The 21,699-nt window shown below is 43.7% G+C and overlaps 1 protein-coding gene across 2 annotated transcripts in view; it reads right to left on the minus strand.

The window, feature by feature from the left end:
* The window catches only part of CADPS2 (calcium dependent secretion activator 2), a 424,688-nt gene that overhangs the window by 398,967 nt on the left and 4,022 nt on the right, over positions 1–21,699 (minus strand). For both annotated transcript variants that reach the window (XM_069976609.1, XM_069976601.1), the window contains exon 2: positions 1,026–1,139. In XM_069976609.1, the coding sequence (XP_069832710.1) occupies positions 1,026–1,139 (114 nt within the window). The remainder of the gene's footprint in view (positions 1–1,025; positions 1,140–21,699) is intronic.

Here is a 21,699-nt window from a genome sequence, read left to right on the forward strand (position 1 = left end):
CTGTAACTTCAAAAAAGTTTTTGACAGGCCATAGAGATGCCCCACAATATATTGGCAATGTGACACTGATTGTTGTGTCCAAGCCAATAAACATTTTTATGTTAAAAAATTGACAAACTTTGTACTTTTTGGGGGTTTTATATACTTTATCACGGTGGATTCACTCATACCTAGTTTGCAGTGGATTTGGCGTTGTATGTTTCGCAGTGGAAACTGCAAACTCTGTAAGTGTGAATCCTTCCTTAAGTATCAAATTGGCTTCAAGTATCGAAATACTAGTTGATATCGTTATCAAACTCAAAATTCTGGTATCGTGACATCATTAGTCCCTTACCAATTGCTAGAACATGGAAAAGCACACAGCCAATTTCTCTCCCTACTTACTACTGTGTGTGGCACAAGACTTTCATTAAGAATATTTCTTTATTGTCTTCACAGTCAGGTATAGAACAAGATTTGCTCTCCCTTCTCCCTGCTGGTTCCAATGATCAGACTCTACAACACGTAAAAAAGGACAGTGCCGATCTGCAAACATGATTACATGCGCACATTGTTCTTTTATGGATTTTTTTTGTTAAATCATGGTTGGTTAAAACTAGAGATGAGCGAACCTCGAGCATGCTCGAGTCCATCCGAACCCGAACTTTCTGCAATTGATTAGCAGTGGCTGCTGAAGTTGGATAAAGCCCTAAGACTATGTGGAAAACATGGATATAGTCATTGGCTGTATCCATGTTTTCCAGACAACCTTAGAGCTTTATCCAACTTCCGCAGCCCCAGCTAATCAAATGCCAAAAGTTCGGGTTCGGATGGACTCGAACCTGAACCCGGTTCGCTCATCTCTAGTTAAAACTGCTTTCTATGTAACTATCTCCTGCTTAAATGTACAGGGCCAATAAATCTGTAAATTACAAAAAATATAAGTAGTTAATATCATACAATTGCAATAAAGTTTCATTATATCAGCAATTAAGTAGAAATGTCAACATTTACAATGCTGTTAGATTAGACATCTGTACACTTACCTCATAGTAACTCCTAACAGCATTGATAAAAGCTTCATCAGCCACTATCTGTGTGTCACCTTTAAGAAAGGCCTGGAATCGCTCTCGTATGGTCTGTAACTGCTGCTTATTAAGCTTTAAAAGAAAAAATATAATGGTTCAATATTAGTTAAAATTCTAAACTGCACACACTTGTTAGTTTAGACACAAAAAAACAACACTTAAGTTACTTTTCCATTTCCCCTAAATGTTTTTAAAAAGGTTCATGTTTAAAATTCTAAAGGGCCTTTTACACAGACCGATTATTAGCCAGGAGCATTGCTAGGAATACTCCTGTAGCAGATAATCAGCCTGTGTAATAGTGACACCAAACAGCCGAGGACGGGGAAAACGCACAATCCTTGACTGTCGGGTCTTTAGAGCAGGCTTTCAAATTTATTGTTTTCGGCAACACATCTTCCTGTGTAAAGAGGGGATGTGAGCCTGATAACAATAAAAGGAAACTGACAGCACAGATATGTATATATGTAAATTTCCCTGTCTGTCGGATGTCTCATACTTACATCCCTGCAGTGAGCTCAGGGATCTTTTCATAGAATCTGCCTCAGACAGACTCTATGAGAAGATCGCCGATAAAACCGATCAATGAATGCAATGACATAGTATTGATTAGTGTTGGCAATCTAATGACAGAATGTAATAATCCACTAGGGAGACATAAAATCTGTAAAAAAATATATATTTTTTTAATATGACATAGCCCCTCCCCCAATAAAATTTTATATCCCCGCAATTTACAAATAAAACATGTAAAAATAAATAAATCATGTTACATATCGTAACATGCACAATTGTCTGATCTAGGACATAATACTATTCCCGTACGGTGAACAGCCTAAAAGTAAAGAGGGGGGAAAAAGCACACTCTCCTACAGTAAAACATGAGATGTTACTACCATGATATAGCCTAGGATGCCCTGGTTACACACCTTTTTACAGTTTCTTGGTACACTCATACGGCGGGAATGCAGCCGCGGCCGTTCTTGAGCTTCCTCCACCATATGCGGCGACTGTATCCGGGGTATGACCACAGACTTTACAACAAAATCGTCTTATACGACAGAAAATACAGTATATTGGTAATGGGAGGGCATATCAATGAACTGTAAAAAGGTGTGCAGTTAGGGCACCATAAAATATTCAATAACAGTAACACCTCTTTAAATGGTTTGCATTAATGGAATTTGGAATTTTAGCATTTTATACAGAAAGAACTCTCAGGGTATGCGCACACTAGGGAAACCAGAAGAGAACATAAAGGGGTTAACACTGCGTGCCCCCGCATGACGTATAACCTGTTTCATAGGCTCCATTCTATGCTAAGGAAGATTCCACCTGTCCGCCCAAAGAAAGGACATGTCAATTCTTTGGGCAAATGGCAGACTCTGCCTGTGAATATAATGGAGCCTATGAGGCAGGCGGAACTTCAAGCTTATGGGGGGGGGCTATGGGGAAGCGGAATCCGCTTAAAGTTTCCGCCTCTTTTCTGTAATGTGCACATACAGAAGTTGAATGTTAACTTTATAGAAGAAACAAGCTAGTTTAATAGATGTGTGACTTAAAATTTACCTCTAATATAAAGTACAATGTGTCGCAAAAAAAAACCTATGTCGCTGAATCACTTGTATAAGTTAAAGCATCAAAGAGTAATTAAGACATAAATTAAGACAAGTCAGATTTTTTAAAAATCTGTTCCCAAGAGTCAAAATTGGCAGTGTCCTTAAGGGGTTAAAGGAAAACTAACATCAGGTTAGACAAATTCAACCTGCTCATAGCTACCTATTGTGCGCGGGGCACTGAACATAACAGATTGTCCCTTACATTCTTCCTCTGCGCCCCTCCCTTGCTGTTTCAATGTAGTGCTCTGTCCGTTAAGGCCGTTTGGAGCACTGCCCCACTGTTGTGTTTTGCTGTGTGTGAACATAACCTTAAACTTCACATTCCAATATTCCAGTTGTCCAGATTTTTTGTATTCTCTATTTGTGTTACAGGTCATGTGATCTGTTTGTACATGTATACACAGAGAGCTTTATCTGACATATTTTTAAAGCCAAAGCACGAACAGGCTATAAACAGAGAAAAGGTCGTAAAGAAAAGACATATTTCTCCCAGTCATTCCTGGCTTTGGCTTCAAAAATCTGTCAGATAAATCTCTCTGTGCAAAGGCATCATAAGGGTGTATAACTTGAACCTGTGCTGATCCATAAAAAAGGATTTCTGGTCCACCAGTCCTGGAAGGACAACTTTATGCAGTATACGCCTTAATAAAAAATGAGCTTTTACCAAATGTCCTGGTGCCAGATCCATGGATTTTCCACTGATAGCAAAAAGATTAACTAAACCTTTAGGCTGTGTTCAAGCTTTTTTTTTTTTTTAGCTGCGGAGCTTTTTCTGCAGTTTGGTAACAACTAATTGAAATAGTACAATTTTGTCCCAATTGCACAATTCATGGCAAAATAGGAAAATTGTGTCAAAAACGTCATATGTGAACACGCCCTTACACACATTAATTTCGACTGATATTAGTCTGACAGGATAGACTGGTTAAAATTTGTGTAAAGGTACTTGCTACAATGATCCTCTTTTGGAATACATTTAGACCCCTTGCTATACATCCATGGACAGTGCTGGAGAATTGAAAGAGGGCTGTTTATAGTTTGCAAAAATTATGTGCATTGTTCTTATTTTGTTCAAGCAAGTTTGCATTGTTTTTGGTTGTTTTCTGTCTGAACTCAGAACACAATAATGTAGTATTTGTTGTCGTAAGACAGTTAATTTGTACAGTAGTTCTATTTGCAAAGTGTTTCCCTCCCTATAAGTTAACAGTGCTGAGAAGGACACAGATGTCAAGTGTACAACTCCTTAAAAACACATACTATATTTACTTTATTATATAGTAAATGGTGTCTACTGGCAGTAAACTGGTTTCCAGGTGTTAATGGGAACAAATAAGGGGCATTCCACATAAAAAGCCTACTAGCAGTGCCCAAAAGATGAGGTCATAATGTTTCTTACCAAATCTTCCTCCTGCAACCCATTAACTGTATATGGAAAAAAATGACTTTTAATGCATTGCTCAGGGATTGCTAGCTAGGCAGTAGGACGGAGAAGCAAGTCCTTTACAACACATATCTCTGCATTGCAACCGCTACACAGGGCTCCAGACTAAAAAATTTACCTAGGAGCCATTGGCTCCTAACCTGAAAAATTTAGGCGCCAAATAGAATATTTGGTCGCCAACATTTTAAACCATGTAAAATTAATGTTATGTTAAATGGGACTTACTGTGTGCAGAGGCCACGGCAGCCTCCTCCTCCTTTAGATTCTCTCTTTTCTTAGTTTGAAAATGTTCAACATGGAAACTTGCAACTTGACAACCATATACAGTCTGACTCAGTACTTCAGCTTCACTTGGCTAGCCTTTTAATGAGGCTTACTCTTCTGAATTTGAACTTAAAGGGAACCTGTTAACCCCCGTGCCAGGGTGACAGGCTCCCAACCCCCCGTTAGAGCCCCCTATACTCACCTCATCGCGCCGGGTCCCGCTTCTGAAGATGGTCGGGTCACGGAGATCTCAGCCGCTGCAGCCCGGCGTGCGCTGAGAGATGAGTCCAACGCTCAGAGAATGACGGGAGAGTCCAGCGCTCCGTCATTCTCTATGGGTGTTGGACTCATCTCTCAGCGCACGCCGGGCTGCAGCGGCTGAGATCTCCATGACCCGACCATCTTCAGAAGTGGGACCCGGCGCGATGAGGTGAGTATAGGGGGCTCTAACGGGGGGTTGGGAGCCTGTCACCCCGTCACCGGGGGTGACAGGTTCCCTTTAAAAGCTTGCAACAGTCTATACATACTGAGCTAGACTTATGACTGCAGCCATAGTGACCCCCCACAAGATGTGTATATAGATAGATATATCTCTCACCTAGTGACTAATGCAAGTGACCCCCTACAATACAGACACCTGAGGGGCCCTGATAATAATAATTGTGCATATATCTATCTCCCAGTGTATGCAGCCAGTTTGCCCTACACTTATAGATGGCCCCCTCCCCTTATAGATGACCCCCTCTCCCCCCCATTATAGATGCCCCCTCTCCCCCCCCATTATAGATGCCCCCTCTTCCCCCCCCCTTATAGATACCCCCTCCCCTTATAGATGACCCCCTCTACCCCCATTATAGATGCCCCCTCCTCCCCCCCATTATAGATGCCCCCTCCTCCCCCCCATTATAGATACCCCCTCCCCTTATAGATGACCCCCTCTACCCCCATTATAGATGCCCCCTCCTCCTCCCCATTATAGATGCCCCCTCTTCTCCCCCCCTTATAGATACCCCCTCCCCTTATAGCTAGCCCCCTCTCCCCCCCTTGAAGATGGCCCCTCTTCTCCCCCCATTATAGATGCCCCCCCTTCTCTTCCCCCCATTATAGATGCCCCCCCCTTTCCTCTATGCTAAGCAGTATTTAAAAAAAATAAACACACAAACTCACCTGACAACCCGCTCCCCCGGCGATCCTCTTGTTCTTCGGACGCTGTCCCCGGCTGATGCGCGGCTGCCGGGGGTGTCCCGTCCTATCCCCGGCAGCGCGTCGCGTCAGTGAGCTCTCTGTACGCCGGGGCTGTGACTTCTGACACAGGAAGAGTCTCTGACGCGCACTTCCTGTGCCGGAAGTCAGGGCCCCAGGCAGCTCACTGATGCGCCGCGCTGCCGGGGATAGGATGGGACATCCCCGGCAGCTGCGCATCAGCCGGGGACCCGGACTTAAAGAGACGGCGCGCCGCCGCCGGGGCCAGTCGCAAATGGCGCCCAGATTAATAAATCTGGGCGCCATTTGCAAAATATCAGTCGCATTGGCGACCATTTTGGTCGCCATCTGGAGCCCTGCTACAACACCAGCACCAACAGAGAGACTGACCCAGCAGTCCAGCAAACTCACTCTGTGTAAAGGCACCTTAAAGCGACTCTGTACCCACAATCTGTCCCCCCCAAACCACTTGTACCTTCAGATAGCTGCTTTTAATCCAAGATCTATCCTGGGATCCGTTCGGCAGGGGATGCAGTTATTGTCCTAAAAACAACTTTTAATCCGGCAGCGCTGTGTCTAACGGCCGGGGCTTACATTTGTATATGCATTAGGCTGGCACCACCTCTCCGTCCTTCCTCCCCACCCTTCTCATCATTAGGAATGATCCAGGAACATTTACTGCTGTTTGAGCTTTGCACAGGTGTAATAACGATCCAGCCCATGTTCATTATACACACAGGTGGGGAATAGGAAGCAATCTGCCTGGAGCATTCCTAATGAGGAGGGTAGTGGAAAGGAAAGACAGAGAGGGTGTGCCAGCCTAATTCATAAACAAATGTAAGCCCCGGCCGTTAGACACAGCGCTGCCGGATTAAAAGTTGTTTTTATGACAATAACTGCATCCTCTGCTGAACGGACCCCAGGACAGATATTGGATTAAAAGCAGCTGAAGGTACAAGTTGTTTGGGGGGGTCAGATTGTGGGTACAGAGTCGCTTTAAGGCCCTTGGCTCTAGGCACCATCCCAGAGAAACACCAGCCTTTTAGGATAGGGACTAACATGAATGTGGTGGCTGTGAAATGGCAAGTTGGCTTATACAATTTTATCAAAGTTTATACTAAGGCTGCGTTTACATATCGAAATTTTGTTGCTTTCTGAATTGCCCAACTAAGGTAAAACAGCACAATTCTAGATGCAATACTGGTGAAATCGCAGCAACAAAAGGAGAAAATATTGGAGAAATCCATCAAAAATACCAAGTGTGACCACAACCTAAAGACTTTATGCTAGTGCTTTAAATTTTGCTGGGCTGAGCACAGTTATGCTCAGCCAATCGCCGCTGAGCAGCTGATGACGCGTCAGAAGGGGGCCGGCATTAGGGACGGCAGGATCGGTTCGGCCGGCCTTCCGAAGAGGTCGTCATTGTCCTAAGATGGCGGCCGGAGGTATAAGGCACCACACTTCCGGGGTGGGGAACACGGGGAAGGGGGTCATTCACTTACCTAACACGCATTACAAAGTTGTAAAACTTTGTAATGTGTGTTATTTTGTGAATAAATGTTTAGCGCCGCACTACCCCTTTAATAGATCAGAAAATTATGCATGCTACGGTATATAATGTTTATTTTATTTATTTATTTTTATATGTTTTATTTATAATATGGGATGGGGGTGATTTTAAACACTTTAAGTCCCCCAGGGGGACTATTACATGCAATCAATAGATTGCATACACTGATCATTGCTATACCATAGGCAAAGCATTGATCAGTGTAATAGGCGCTCTGCACTGATCGCGATCGAGTGCTCGGTCATGCAGCTCTCCTCTCCTTGCCTAAAAGGACAGGGGTTATTGTAGGGAAGAGTAGAGATGGGCACAGATAGAAATATATTTAGCAAAAAAAAGTTATCAAAATTTCCCCATATCACCCAGCCCTATTGCAAGGATATCAATGTTTTGCTGTTCCACTCATCTCATCTCTGTACATCTGTCCTATTGTTGATACACCTGCTGTCTCATTCAGAAGTATGCTGGTGAATAAACAACAGAAAATGCAGCAAAGTAATATTCTAAACTGACAGAACATGCCTGGAGGGCACAACTCAACCAACAATACTAAAGGAACTGAATGCACATTTATGTAAACACATTGGAAGCACTACATTATTACTAAACTGTGAGATAACTGGACGAATACTTCACATCATATGCTGAAAACTGCAAGGGGTAAGTAACCGCCACAATGATCCAAAAAGGATGGAAAAACAGAAAGGAAGCTGTACATGCAACAATATTACCATATTATATAATAGTTTTATTGTAAGGAAGGTCTGTAAAAAAATAAATAATTGTCCCTTTGTAAATAAACAGTATAACACATCCAGGATACAAGACTATCTCAATACTTCATTTACAATGTAATCATACTAAATACATTAAAATATCTTGCCCAATTGATTATACAATGCACTGTGAATACTAAGTGGAATTTTAAGGCTTTAGGTGTCAATCTTGAAATTCAGCACCACTGACTTTGACAGGTACAATTCACATCAATGCAAAGAAAATGACACAAGATAATAAATTCTGCTGCTCAGTTGCTGACATGTGTTCAGAAGTCTATTTATCATATCTGGTGCCATAAATCTTTTGTCATATATCAGGTTTTCTTATCCAGTGGAGGCTGAAACATGCAAATAACCTCTAAACAGAAAACAATGTTGTATTTGTTAAATTATGCCACAAAATACATATCTTAAAGGGGTATTCCCATTTCAACTAACGGTTACATTTTGACTTTGGTGGAATAGATTAGCTCGCTTTCGGGGTACCTTCACATGTACAAGATCACAGCGGATTTCATGCTGCAAGTTCCTCATCCGCTGCGATTCCCAATACTGTAATTTTTTATGGTTTTACATTGCTCTGCGAATATTTACACCCCTTCACGTTTAACCCACAGCTGCCTGGCTAAAACGTTACCTGGCCGTGCTCCTGCCTCCCTGACATCCCATTCAGGAAAGCAAACTGATTGGCTGAGCAAGATACAAGGGAGCCAGGAGCCTGAGGAGCTTGCGGGAGAGAGGCCAGGTAATCGTATTAGCTAGACAGCTGTGGGTTAAGTGGGAAGGAGCTTAAAATACTCATAGCTGAACGGAAAATCAGCTGTAAGTATGTAAACCCTCACCCCTGACATTATCGGGAATCATAGCGGATTTTGCTGTGAAACTCGCAGTGTGAAATCCGCTGCGATCCAGCACATGTGAAGCTACCCTTAGACCAGTTTGGTTTAAAGCGGAGGTCCAGCAAAAAATATCCCATAGGTCCTATAAAAAAAATAAAATGCAAAAAGTTTAAAGGTGCACTCACCAATCATTTGACACATTTCCTGCTTGTCTTTTACAAATGATCCCAGTTTTACATCATGACACCTGGCCAGGAATCTACATCTCCCACCATGCAATGCACCTCAGAGCCAACTGCCAAGTATCCACCTCATCTTCTATTATCTGCCCTTTGCTGGCTCAATCTACTTCTGCTTTAGGCTGGGTTCACACTACGTATATTTCAGTCAGTATTGTGGTCCTCATATTGTAACCAAAACCAGGAGTGGATTAAAAACACAGAAAGGATCTGTTCACACAATGTTGAAATTAAATGGATGGCTGCCATTTAATGGCAAATATTTGCTGCTATTTTAGAACAACGGCTGTTATATTGAAATAATGGCCGTTATTTACTGTTATATGGCAGCCATCCACTCAATTTCAACATTGTGTGAACAGATCCTTTCTGTGTTTTTAATCCACTCCTGGTTTTGGTTGCAATATAAGGACCACAATACTGACTGAAATATACGTAGTGTGAACCCAGCCTTATACTGTAGACAAAATCTATCTTTGTTCAACGGGAGGCAGCCACCCAGCACCAGCTGATGGTGCCGGCGGCGCCTCCTGTTGATTCGTCGGAAAAAAGTGGCACGTGGCAGTGTCACGTGGGGTAAGCGTGCGCAGAATTTTTCCGGCGGCGATGGATGAGGACGTGTGCTCCATTGCGGCGTCTGCAGCCTCTGTAGGAATATCTCCACAGAGCAGACGCAGACACCGCACGTTATCGGAGTCCTCCTTGTCCTCTTCGGATGTGCCCCCTATAAAAAAAAAAAAGAGAGAGCTGGGGACAGATATGCCCCGCTCACATATAGTTCTCAGTCAGACCCTGAGGAGAGGGCTGACCACAGCAGTAAAAACCTTCGTTTGAGGGAAGTCACGGTGGCACCAAGCACTTTCCTTGCCACACTGAATAAAGGTACTGCTTCTGCCTCATCAGCTCGTTTGAGCACTAGTTCCCATAGCTCCCTGTATGAAGCGTTTGCTTCACCTGAACGGTCCACTCACAAAATGGTGGACTGGGAGTGCGACAATGTTACAAGGTCAGCTGCCTCCTCAGAGAGGGGTCAACGCAGCGACCTTCAAATGAATAGTAGGGCTGGCATCATCTGCCCAGCCACGATTAGCTGAGCATACCTGTGCTCAGCCAATCACAGCTGAGCACAGTTATGACGCGGCGGAGGGGGGACGGCGGTAGCGATTCGGCCGTCCGTCCGAAGATGACGTTTGGCACAAGATGGCGGACGGACTCGACACGGATCAGGTAATGCATAATGCACCACACACTTACAGGTACACGGGCAGGGGTGGTGGGACACGGGGAAGGGGGCGATTCACAGACATAACATACATTACAAAGTTGTATAACTTTGTAATGTGTGTTATTCTGTGAATAATTTTTTAGCGCCGCACTACCCCTTTAACAATAATAAACAAGATCCACCAAACTTGTGGACGGCCCTGGAATAACTTACGTTTAAATTTCAATCAGGTATAGCATCAAATACACTGAAAACAATAGGTTCTGCACTGGCAATTTTAATACCTAATCTTACTACCAATAAACTATACCTTAGGTTCCTAACGGGAGCAGTAGCATCTAGACCTACGGTACCAAAATATGATTCAACATGGGATATTGACCCCCTATTACTATTTTTGGCTAAACTAACCAAAAAAGAATTATCCTTATGCATGGTGGGCATTAAAAGTTAGCATGCCTATTAGCATTGGCCTTAGCAGCCAGATCCATGGAATTAACATTAATACTGTACATATTAACGAACCATGGCTCACAATCACACCTAAGGGTTTTCACATAATCCTTAAATGACCTACTAAAACGTCAGGATTACATGATAGTCCTATAGAGATAGACTTAATTGAAGACCCAGAAGATACATCTTTGTGTTTGGTCACAACACTAAAACAATACCTAGATTTAACATCCCCCTTTAGAAGCAACATTACCAACTTATTCATTACGTCCAGGACTCCAATCAGGAAGGCAACCTCTAACACGGTTAGAGGTTGGATTCTGCACGCCATTAAAAGGGTGGAAGTCGATACAGATAAATTTAAGCCACACTCCTTAAGAGGGGCAGCTGTATCAAAACACAGTTTGCAGGAATCTATGATCTGCAAACTGCATTTGTTCTAGGGAATAGGTCAGCCACCCAGCAACAGCGCCCACCCCCCAAACCCAAGTTAAATATCCTGGTAGTCCTCTCAAGTGAATACTTACCAATGTTTCCTCATGTTTCAGGATTGAACAGGAACCAGAAACAGACTACACAACAAAGGCAGACTGAACCGAAGAAATGAAGAGCCACTACCCAGGCAGAACTAAAATCTCCATTGGCAAAATAGAAACTACTTGTTAAAGACAAAAAAAAAGAGAACAAGAAGTTATGAACAGATACTGTTCAATAGATTTATGAAACATACAGTTAAAATATACTGTTAGGGTGCGTTCACACCTACAGGATCTGCAGCTGATTTTCTGCAGCAGATTTCAGTTAAATAACTGAACACAGCATCAAATCTGATGCTGTGTTCAGTTATTTAACTGAAATCTGCTGCAGAAAATCAGCTGCAGATCCTGTAGGTGTGAACGCACCATTAATAAATTTATGACGCATTCAGTACTGTTTATGCTGTTCAATAAAACCTTTGAAGCATTCAAAGATATTGTTCAAAAACTTTATTGTTCTACAGTGTTTAGGTTAAGTCACCAAGCTGTGCGCGCGCTTACCCCATGTGACCGTGGCCGCTACAGAGTGCGGCCACTTTTTTCCGGCGAATCAACGCGAGGCGCCGCCGGCACCATCAGCTGTTGCTGGGTGGCTGACCTATTCCCTAGAACAAATGCAGTTTGCAGATCATAGATTCCTGCAAACTGTGTTTTTTATTTATGAAGGACTGTTGCTGTTGACAGATATTTCATCTCTATGGCCAGCCCAAAAGTGTGTTCTGGAAATAAGAATGAAAAAGAGAATTGGCCATAACTGGAAGTTATTCAAATAGCCCAAAAGACTTTACGGACCACAACAGAAAGGTGCATAGCTGACATTTTTTGGAACTTCCACCTATAAGCAGAACATGAGAACTTGTAGAGATTTGCAATAGATATGATGCAAAAGCCATTTAAAGAGGTTATCCGGCACTACAAAAAGATGGCCACTTTCTTCCAGAGACAGCACCACTCTTGTCTCCAGTTTGGGTGGAGTTTCATAACTCAGTTCCACTGAAGTGAATGGAGCTTAAAGGGGTTGTTCACCAAAATTTTTTTCTTTCAAATCAACTGGTGCCATAAAGTGACAGAGATTTGTAATTCACTTCTATTAAAAAAATCTTAAGTCTTCAAGTACTTATCAGCTGCTGTGTGTCCTGCAGGAAGTGGTGTTTTCTTTCCTGTCTGACACAGTGCTCTCTATTGCCTCCTCTGTCCATGTCAGAAACTGTCCAGAGCAGCAACAAATCCCCATAGAAAACCTCTCCTGCTCTCCAGACTGGAAATAATATAACTTCCTGCTGGGCATACAGCAGCTGATAAGTACTGGAAGGCTTGAGATTTTTTTAATAGAAGTAAATTACAAATCTCTGGCACTTTATGGCAGCAGTTGATTTGAAAGAAATTTTTTTTGGGTGTACAACCCCTTTAACTGCAAACCACACCTGAACTGGAGACAAGAGTTATGTTTTTGTAAAACTAGATAACCCCTTTAACCCTTTGAGGACCAGGCCCAAAATGACCCAGTGGACTGCGCAAATTTTGATCTTAGTGTTTTCATTTTTCCCTCATCCCCTTCTAAGAGCTCTAGCACTCTCAGTTTTCTATCTACAAGCCATGTAAGTGCTTGTTTTTTACAGGAATAGTTGTACTGTGTAATGGCGTCATTCATTTTACCATAACATGTATGACGGAACCCCAAATATATTATTTATGAAGATATAAATAGGTGAAATCGTAAATAAGAATGCAATATGGTAACGTTTGGGGGGTTCCTGTGTCTACGTAATGCACTATATGGTAACAGCGACATGACACTATTATTCTATAGGTCAGTCCGAACACAACCATATGCAGGTTACACAGATTCTCTAATGTTATATATGTATTTTTTTTATGAAATCCTTTTTTTTGGCAATTAAATATTAATAAAATGGGCCTATTGTGACGCTTATAACGGTTTTATTTTTTCACCTATGGGGCTGTATGAGATGTCATTTTTTCCACCATGATCTCTAGTTTTTATTAATACCATATTTGTGAAGATCGGACATTTTGATAACTTTTTATTGATTTTTTTTAATATATAATGTAACATAAAATCGGTAATCTGCGCACTTTTTCCCCTATTTTTGTGTACGCCGTTTACCGGTCGCAATGACGCTTGTTATATTTTAATAGATCGGACAATTACGCACGCTACGGTATATTATATGTTTATCTATTTATTCATTTTTATATGATTTATATAATGGGAAAGGGGGGTGATTTAGACTTTTATTGGGGGAGGGGTTTTGGGGTAGTGTGTTAGTGTTTTGAACTTTTTTTTTTTTACACTTTTGAAGTCCCTTTGGGGGACTTCTACATACAGTACTTTGATTTCTACACTGATGAATGCTATGCCATAGGCATAGCATTGATCAGTGTTATCGGCAATCTGCTCATTGAGCCTGCCTGTGCAGGCTCAGTGTAGCAGATCGCCGATCGGACCGCACGGAGGCAGGTAAGAGACCTCCGGCAGTCCGTTTCAACGATCGGGACCCCCGCAGTCACACTGCGGGGGTCCCGATCGGTAAGTGACAGTGGACTCCCCCTGTCACTTACACTTAAACGCTGCGGTCGCGCCGCGATCGTTTAAGGGGTTAATGACACGCGGCAGCGCGATCGCTGCAGCGTGTCATTACCGGTGAGGTCCCGGCTGCTGATTGCAGCCGGCCCCCACCTGCTATGAAGCGCGCTCCACTCCGGAGCGCGCTTCATAGCGGGAGAAACACCCAGCACGTAAGGTTACGTCATGGGTCGTCTGGGGACAGACTTCCATGACGTAACCCTACGTCCAGTGTCGTCTAGGGGTTAAAGGAGAAGTCCCACTAAGGGTGCCTTTACAGAGATTTAACTGACAGATTTTTGAAGCCAAAGCCAGGAACAGACTGTAAACAGGGAGCGGGTCATAAAGGTAAAACTAAGATTTCTCCTATTTTGAAATCCATTCCTGGCTTTGGCTTCAAAAATTTGTCAGATAAATCTCTCTGTGTAAAGGCACCCTAAGGGCCTATTCCACTGAGCAATAATCGGCCCGATTCGGCTGATTATCGCTCAGTGAAATAGAGAAAATGATCAGCCGATGATCGTGTCATCGGTTGATTGTTTATTTAGTCACCCACTGCGCATCAACTCCGGAGCAGACTGACTGAGCTGCCAGACCGCTCAGCCAATCACTGGCCGGGACCGCGACGGCAAGTGATTGGCTGAGCAGTCTGACAGCTCAGTCAGGCCACTCCTGAGTTGATGTTGCGCCGCGGGACCCGGAGAGAAAGACGGAGCGGAGGAGAAGCCCTGCTAGGAAATGTATGCTGCAAGGGCTGCAAGGACAATGGTAACAATGTCCCTGCAGCCCTCGCTAACGATTGTCGGGCCGTGGAGCGCCCATCTAGCAGATGGGCACTCGTTTACATCGTTGATCGGGCCTTGCTCGGCCCGTGGAATAGGACCCTAAGACTAAAACCAGCAGGCAGGGGGTGAGAGTGAAAATAATAAACATGTAAACTCACCCCTCATCGAGCCTCGTATCACTGTTCTGGGTTTCTGTTTAATGCAGCCGGGGTTCAGCAACGGCAACGTCTAAACCCCAACTGAGCAATTGTCCACTCAGTGATGTACCTGATTTCCAGCTGCAGATGTCATCCGGCATCTGGACCCTGGAGAGGCGTAACAGAGGTATGAAGAGGAGCGAGTTTCCATGTACAGTGGTACCTCCGTTCTCGAACATAATTGGTTCTGGAAGGTTGTTCCAGAACCGAGCAGTTCGAGGACCGAGCTGTAAATTCCCATAGGGAACAATGTTAAACTGATTAATTGGTTCTTACACTCCGCGGGTCAGGTGCAGAGCACCCGGCCCAGAGAGCGTAAAAACACTCCATATCCCTCGCAACAGTGAGAGGCAGGAGCGGGCGGGTATTTAAACTTGCTGCCGCGCTCCTGCTCCACTCAGCTGTGGGGGACACCCTGTAAAGAAGTGGGGAATTCCATCATTATGATGGGATTCCCCACTTCTTTACAGGGTGTCCCCCACAGCTGAGAGGAGCAGGAGCGCGGCAGCAAGCCTAAATAGCTGCCCGCTCCTGCCTCTCAATGTGGGGGATTCCCTATAAAGAAGCCGGCCGCACTGCTCCCCGCACTGACCTGCTCATATTATGAGCAGATAATGGGGGAGTAGTACCTGTGCTATCCCCATAACGAACGCCGCCACCGCACAGCTGCTTGTCCCAAGAGCTTCAGGATGCCCCCTCCGACGCTCCCCCTCCTCCTCCCAGCTAACAAGTTCTTACTATCGCGCCGATCGCCGCCGCTCCTCTCTGCGCCCACATACCGCTTTCCGGTACGGACTGCATGCCAGCCGGGGAAAGGGAGCACCAGGAGCGCCGTGCTCTCTGTGGGGTGGGGGTGCTTCATATACATATACACACACTTTTTTTTATAATTTAATTTATTTATCTTTTTTGTTTATTTATTTATTTGAGTGTGTTTGTGTTTTTAACTGTAACTTTAGCAGGTACATCTTTAAAACATAACAGCACATGATCTGTGCTGTAATGCATTATATAGTGAATGAGCTGTCTGCTCATTCAAATGATCAGACTCCTGTCTCAGTGCAGGAGTCTGACCGTTACAACCATAGCAGCACAGAGGCATTGGGCAGCGTCTGGGTTGCTATGGGGGCGGGAGTAAATCTCGCTCCTGGTGCCCCATAGATGCTGCGGTCCCACAGACCGCAGCGCCTATGGGGTTAACTGCCCGGGGGGGAATGCGGCTCCCCTCACGGCAGTGGCAGTAGAAGGAGGCTGTGAGAGATAGCCTCCTCCTGCTGCCTGATCGCCACTAGGGACAGCATGACGATCCAGGAACTACCTGCTTTACATGACGTTCCTGGAACTTCATTTTGCGGCAGGGGGTTAAAGAGGTACTCCGGTGAAAATATTTTTCTTTCAAATAAACTGGTTTCAGAAAGTTATATAGATCTGTAATTTACTTGTACTTGAAAAGCTCAAGTCTTTCCATACCTACCAGCTGCTGCATGTCCTCCTGCATTGTTTTCTTATCAGTCTCACACAGTGCTCTCTGCTGCCACCCCTGTCCAAGACAGGAACTGTCCAGAGCAGCAGCAAATCCCCATAGAAAACCTCTCCTGCTCTGAACAGATCCTGTCTCAGACAGAGATGTCAGCAGAGAGCACTGTGTCAGACTTGAGATTTCTGAATAGAAGTGAATTACAAATCTACATAACTTTCTGAAACCAGTTGATTTGAAAGAAGAAGATTTTCGCAGGATAACCCCTGTAATGAATGGACAGAACTGTAATTTTTCCTATTTTAGCTTGTTTTAATATAGTTCAGCATGCACTCTCGCAAGACTTCCCAATGGGCAGTGTAAGTGAGCGTGGATGTGCTAGTTCTTACTAAGCCTATTGCACAACTCAATGATCACATTCATGCAGCCTTTGCTGCGTATATAGAAAATAATAAAGTTATACTTACCACTCAATGCTCCCTGTGTCCTCCTGGCTTTTGCCCACTAACTGCAGCTGAGCTGACACTTCTGACATGCCCGCCTCTTCTAATGATTTGAATCTGCTGATAGGCCCATCCCCAGTACTTCTACCTTACCGGAGATAGAATTACATTAACAACTGCACAGCAACGGCTCCGTGGATGACGATAAAAAACTTACCTACATCCTGAGCACCCTGCGTGCAATAGGAAACTATCTAAGGAAACTACTAAGGTTAGATTCGTCTCACCTGCTGGTAGTTCCTCTTTAAAGTGTCACTGTTGTTATAACTTTCAAAGCCTAAATCAACAGTAGATGTGAAATAAAGCAAGTTTGCAATTTACATTCATCATTTTTGTTGTTGTTATCATGCTGTAAAACAAAGCTGTACTTACCAGAAATCCAGGTCCAGTCTCCTGAAGGCAGATTTTCTGACTTTTGCTGGTTGTTAAAAACAGACTAAGCACAGGAATTCCGGCCAGTACAGAGAGTCACGGCTCAACGCGTCTATCAGTCACATGACTGCTTTCTCTCTGTGAGCGCTCAGATGGCCTGGGATACACTAGACTTCCTGTTTTCTGACTTTTTTTTTCTAAAAAAAAACAGGAAACAGGAAGTGTCGTGTTTTCCAAGAAAACGAAACTAAAAAATAAATAATGACTGTATATTGCAAACTTGCTTTATATCACATCTACTGTTGATTTAGGTTAAGTTATAACGACAGGGACACTTTAACAATTGATTACCACTGATTATAAGTTCACTGTATCCACAAATTTTGTTTTGCTCTTTTCTCATCCTCTTTAATTATGGAATAGTAATAAAGAAAAGTAATTCTCTGTCAATACAGCTTCAGCTAAAGATTCCTGCAAGGTACAATACGTCAAGAGAACAGGATCAAGACACTGAATAAGTTTTAAAGGTTTCATAGAGAGGTGAAATTAAAAAGTTGTGCTATGATGTAAAATCTAGTTGATGAGTAAATGCTGTGTGAAAGTGAATTTTTCATTCTTAAAGGGAATTGTATTACTTTATTATTTTAGTAATTAAAGCAATATGAGGAATGGAGGAGCCTATCCTCCGAAACGTCCGCAGGGAGATGTCGGATTGTTTGGACTGTGGGGGTGAACACATCAGCCTGTGAGCATGTTCTAATGTCCTGTATGAGAGCCCAATAAATATTTGCATTCATGATGAACACTATTGTCAGTATATGTTCTTGAAGCCAAGACAGCTAGTACTACTGAAAAGGTATTTTTCATACGTTTTTTCCACACTTATGACTTTGAAGTATACAGTTTAAGCGAACTTGGTGGAGTCTGAACAGATGCGGAAGGACTTTGTTCACAATAGTAGTGAAGTGCGTTGCTGGTTATTTTCTGCTACTAGGATTAATGCCAATGTCTCAGACGCTGGTCTTCAAAAAAGAATATGGGACTGTTTTATAATCTAATTTTATTATCTGTACATGTGAATGGTGGATCTCATGTTATCACATGTCATTGGAATCGTGTCGACAGTGAGAACACACAGAACAGGATGTCAGCTTATTACAATGCTTACTGGTCAGAAAGTTCAAAATTTTAATTATTTCAATATTTTTTATAAAATAAATAGGCAGTGATGTGCAAAAACTAACTAGAAAGGACATCCTCACTAATAAGTATAGTGGGGGTCCCCAGTCTCCCTGGCTCCTTCTTACAGCTGTTGTGGTGCTAATCTCAGCTGTATCTGCCAGTTACATAGACTCTGAAAAGGAGGGCACCCTGCATGCTGGACTGTTGCTCTACTCCAATCACTCTTAAAGGGGAACTCCAGGTTAAGATTTAAAAAAAATGAAACTTCTGCAGAAGCATATAGCATTACTTACCTATCTATCCCAGTTTTGAAACTACCAAAAATCCATTTGTTATTGGGGGTTTTGTTCTGTATTGTGCTTCTGTACATCCTAATTAAGCAGTTCCCAGAATCCAGTACTGATTCCAGAATGCAATGCTTTCCCTCAGCTGTTCATCCCAGTCCACCGCCCTGCCCATTCCCCGCCCAAAGCTGTTGCAGAACATCAACGCTGTGTTCGCACATTGCAGTTTCATTGTGTTACTGAATTATTTGCAGTACTTTATCATTTCATTGTGGTCCCACCCACACAGCACACTATATTCTCTACCTGTAACACCACACAGCAGGCTGTATTCTCTACCTGTAACACCACACAGCACACTGTATTCTCTACCTGTAACACTACACAGCACTGTATTCTCTACCTGTAACACCACACAGCACACTGTATTCTCTACCTATAACACCACACAGCACGCTATATTCTCTACCTGTAACACCACACAGCAGGCTGTATTCTCTACCAATAACACCACACAGCACGCTGTATTCTCTACCTGTAACACCACGCTGTATTCTCTACCTGTAACACCACACAGAGCGCTGTATTCTCTACCTGTAACACCACACAGCATGCTGTATTCTCTACCTGTAACACCACACAGCAAGCTGTATTCTATAACTGTAACACAGCACACTGTATTCTCTACCTGTAACACCACACAGCACACTGTATTCTCTACCTGTAACACCACACAGCACGCTGTATTCTCTACCTGTAACACAGCACGCTGTATTCTCTACCTGTAACACAGCACGCTGTATTCTCTACCTGTAACACAGCACGCTGTATTCTCTACCTGTAACACAGCACGCTGTATTCTCTACCTGTAACACAGCACGCTGTATTCTCTACCTGTAACACAGCACGCTGTATTCTCTACCTGTAACACAGCACGCTGTATTCTCTACCTGTAACACCACACAGCACCCTGTATTCTCTACCTGTAACACCACACAGCACACTGTATTCTCTACCTGTAACACCACACAGCACCCTGTATTCTCTACCTGTAACACCACACAGCACACTGTATTCTCTACCTGTAACACCACACAGCACACTGTATTCTCTACCTGTAACACCACACAGCACGCTGTATTCTCTACCTGTAACACCACACAGCACGCTGTATTCTCTACCTGTAACAGCACACAGCACACTGTATTCTCTACCTGTAACACCACACAGCACACAGTTACTACCTGTAACACCACACAGCACACTGTATTCTCTACCTGTAACACCACACAGCACGCTGTAATCTCTCCCTGTAACACCACACAGCACCCTGTATTGTCTACCTGTAACACCACACAGCACACTGTATTCTCTACCTGTAACACCACACAGCACGCTGTATTCTCTACCTGTAACACCACACAGCACGCTGTATTCTCTACCTGTAACAGCACACAGCACACTGTATTCTCTACCTGTAACACCACACAGCACACAGTTACTACCTGTAACACCACACAGCACACTGTATTCTCTACCTGTAACACCACACAGCACGCTGTATTCTCTACCTGTAACACCACACAGCACGCTGTATTCTCTACCTGTAACACCACACAGCACACTGTATTCTCTACCTGTAACACCACACAGCACGCTGTATTCTCTACCTGTAACACCACACAGCACGCTGTATTCTCTACCTGTAACACCACACAGCACGCTGTAATCTCTCCCTGTAACACCACACAGCACGCTGTATTCTCTACCTGTAACAGCACACAGCACACTGTATTCTCTACCTGTAACACCACACAGCACACTGTATTCTCTACCTGTAACACCACACAGCACACTGTATTCTCTACCTGTAACACCACACTGTATTCTCTACCTGTAACACCACACAGCACACTGTATTCTCTACCTGTAACACCACACAGCACGCTGTATTCTCTACCTGTAACACCACACAGCAGGCTGTATTCTCTACCTGTAACACCACACAGCACACTGTATTCTCTACCTGTAACACCACACAGCACACTGTATTCTCTACCTGTAACACCACACAGCACACTGTATTCTCTACCTGTAACACCACACAGCACTGTATTCTCTACCTGTAACACCGCACAGCACATAGTTACTACCTGTAACAGCACACAGCACGCTGTATTCTCGACCTGTAACACCACACAGTACGCTGTATTCTCTACCTGTAACACCACACAGCACGCTGTATTCTCTACCTGTAACACCACACAGCACGCTGTATTCTCTACCTGTAACACCACACAGCACACTGTATTCTCTACCTGTAACACCACACAGCACTGTATTCTCTACCTGTAACACCGCACAGCACATAGTTACTACCTGTAACAGCACACAGCACGCTGTATTCTCGACCTGTAACACCACACAGTACGCTGTATTCTCTACCTGTAACACCACACAGCACTGTATTCTCTACCTGTAACACCACACAGCACACTGTATTCTCTACCTGTAACACCACACAGCACACTGTATTCTCTACCTGTAACACCACACAGCACGCTGTATTCTCTACCTGTAACGCCACACAGCACACTGTATTCTCTACCTGTAACACCACACAGCACACTGTATTCTCTACCTGTAACACCACACAGCACGCTGTATTCTCTACCTGTAACACCACACAGCACGCTGTATTCTCGACCTGTAACACCACACAGTACGCTGTATTCTCTACCTGTAACACCACACAGCGCACTGTTACTACCTGTAACAGCACACAGCACACTGTATTCTCTACCTGTAACACCACAGCACACTGTATTCTCTACCTGTAACACCACAGCACACTGTATTCTCTACCTGTAACACCACAGCACGCTGTATTCTCTACCTGTAACACTGCACGCTGTATTCTCTACCTGTAACACCATTAAAAAAATCTAGTGTATTTACATACTTATTATCTGCTGTACGTCCTGCAGGAAATGTTGTTTTATTTTCAGGCTGACACAGTACTCTCTGCTAACAGAAAACCGAGACCTGTCTTGGCAGATGTCAGCAGAGAGCACTGTGTC

The sequence above is a fragment of the Dendropsophus ebraccatus genome, chromosome 1 (genome assembly GCF_027789765.1).
Source record: "Dendropsophus ebraccatus isolate aDenEbr1 chromosome 1, aDenEbr1.pat, whole genome shotgun sequence".
In the NCBI taxonomy this organism is placed as follows: domain Eukaryota; kingdom Metazoa; phylum Chordata; class Amphibia; order Anura; family Hylidae; genus Dendropsophus; species Dendropsophus ebraccatus.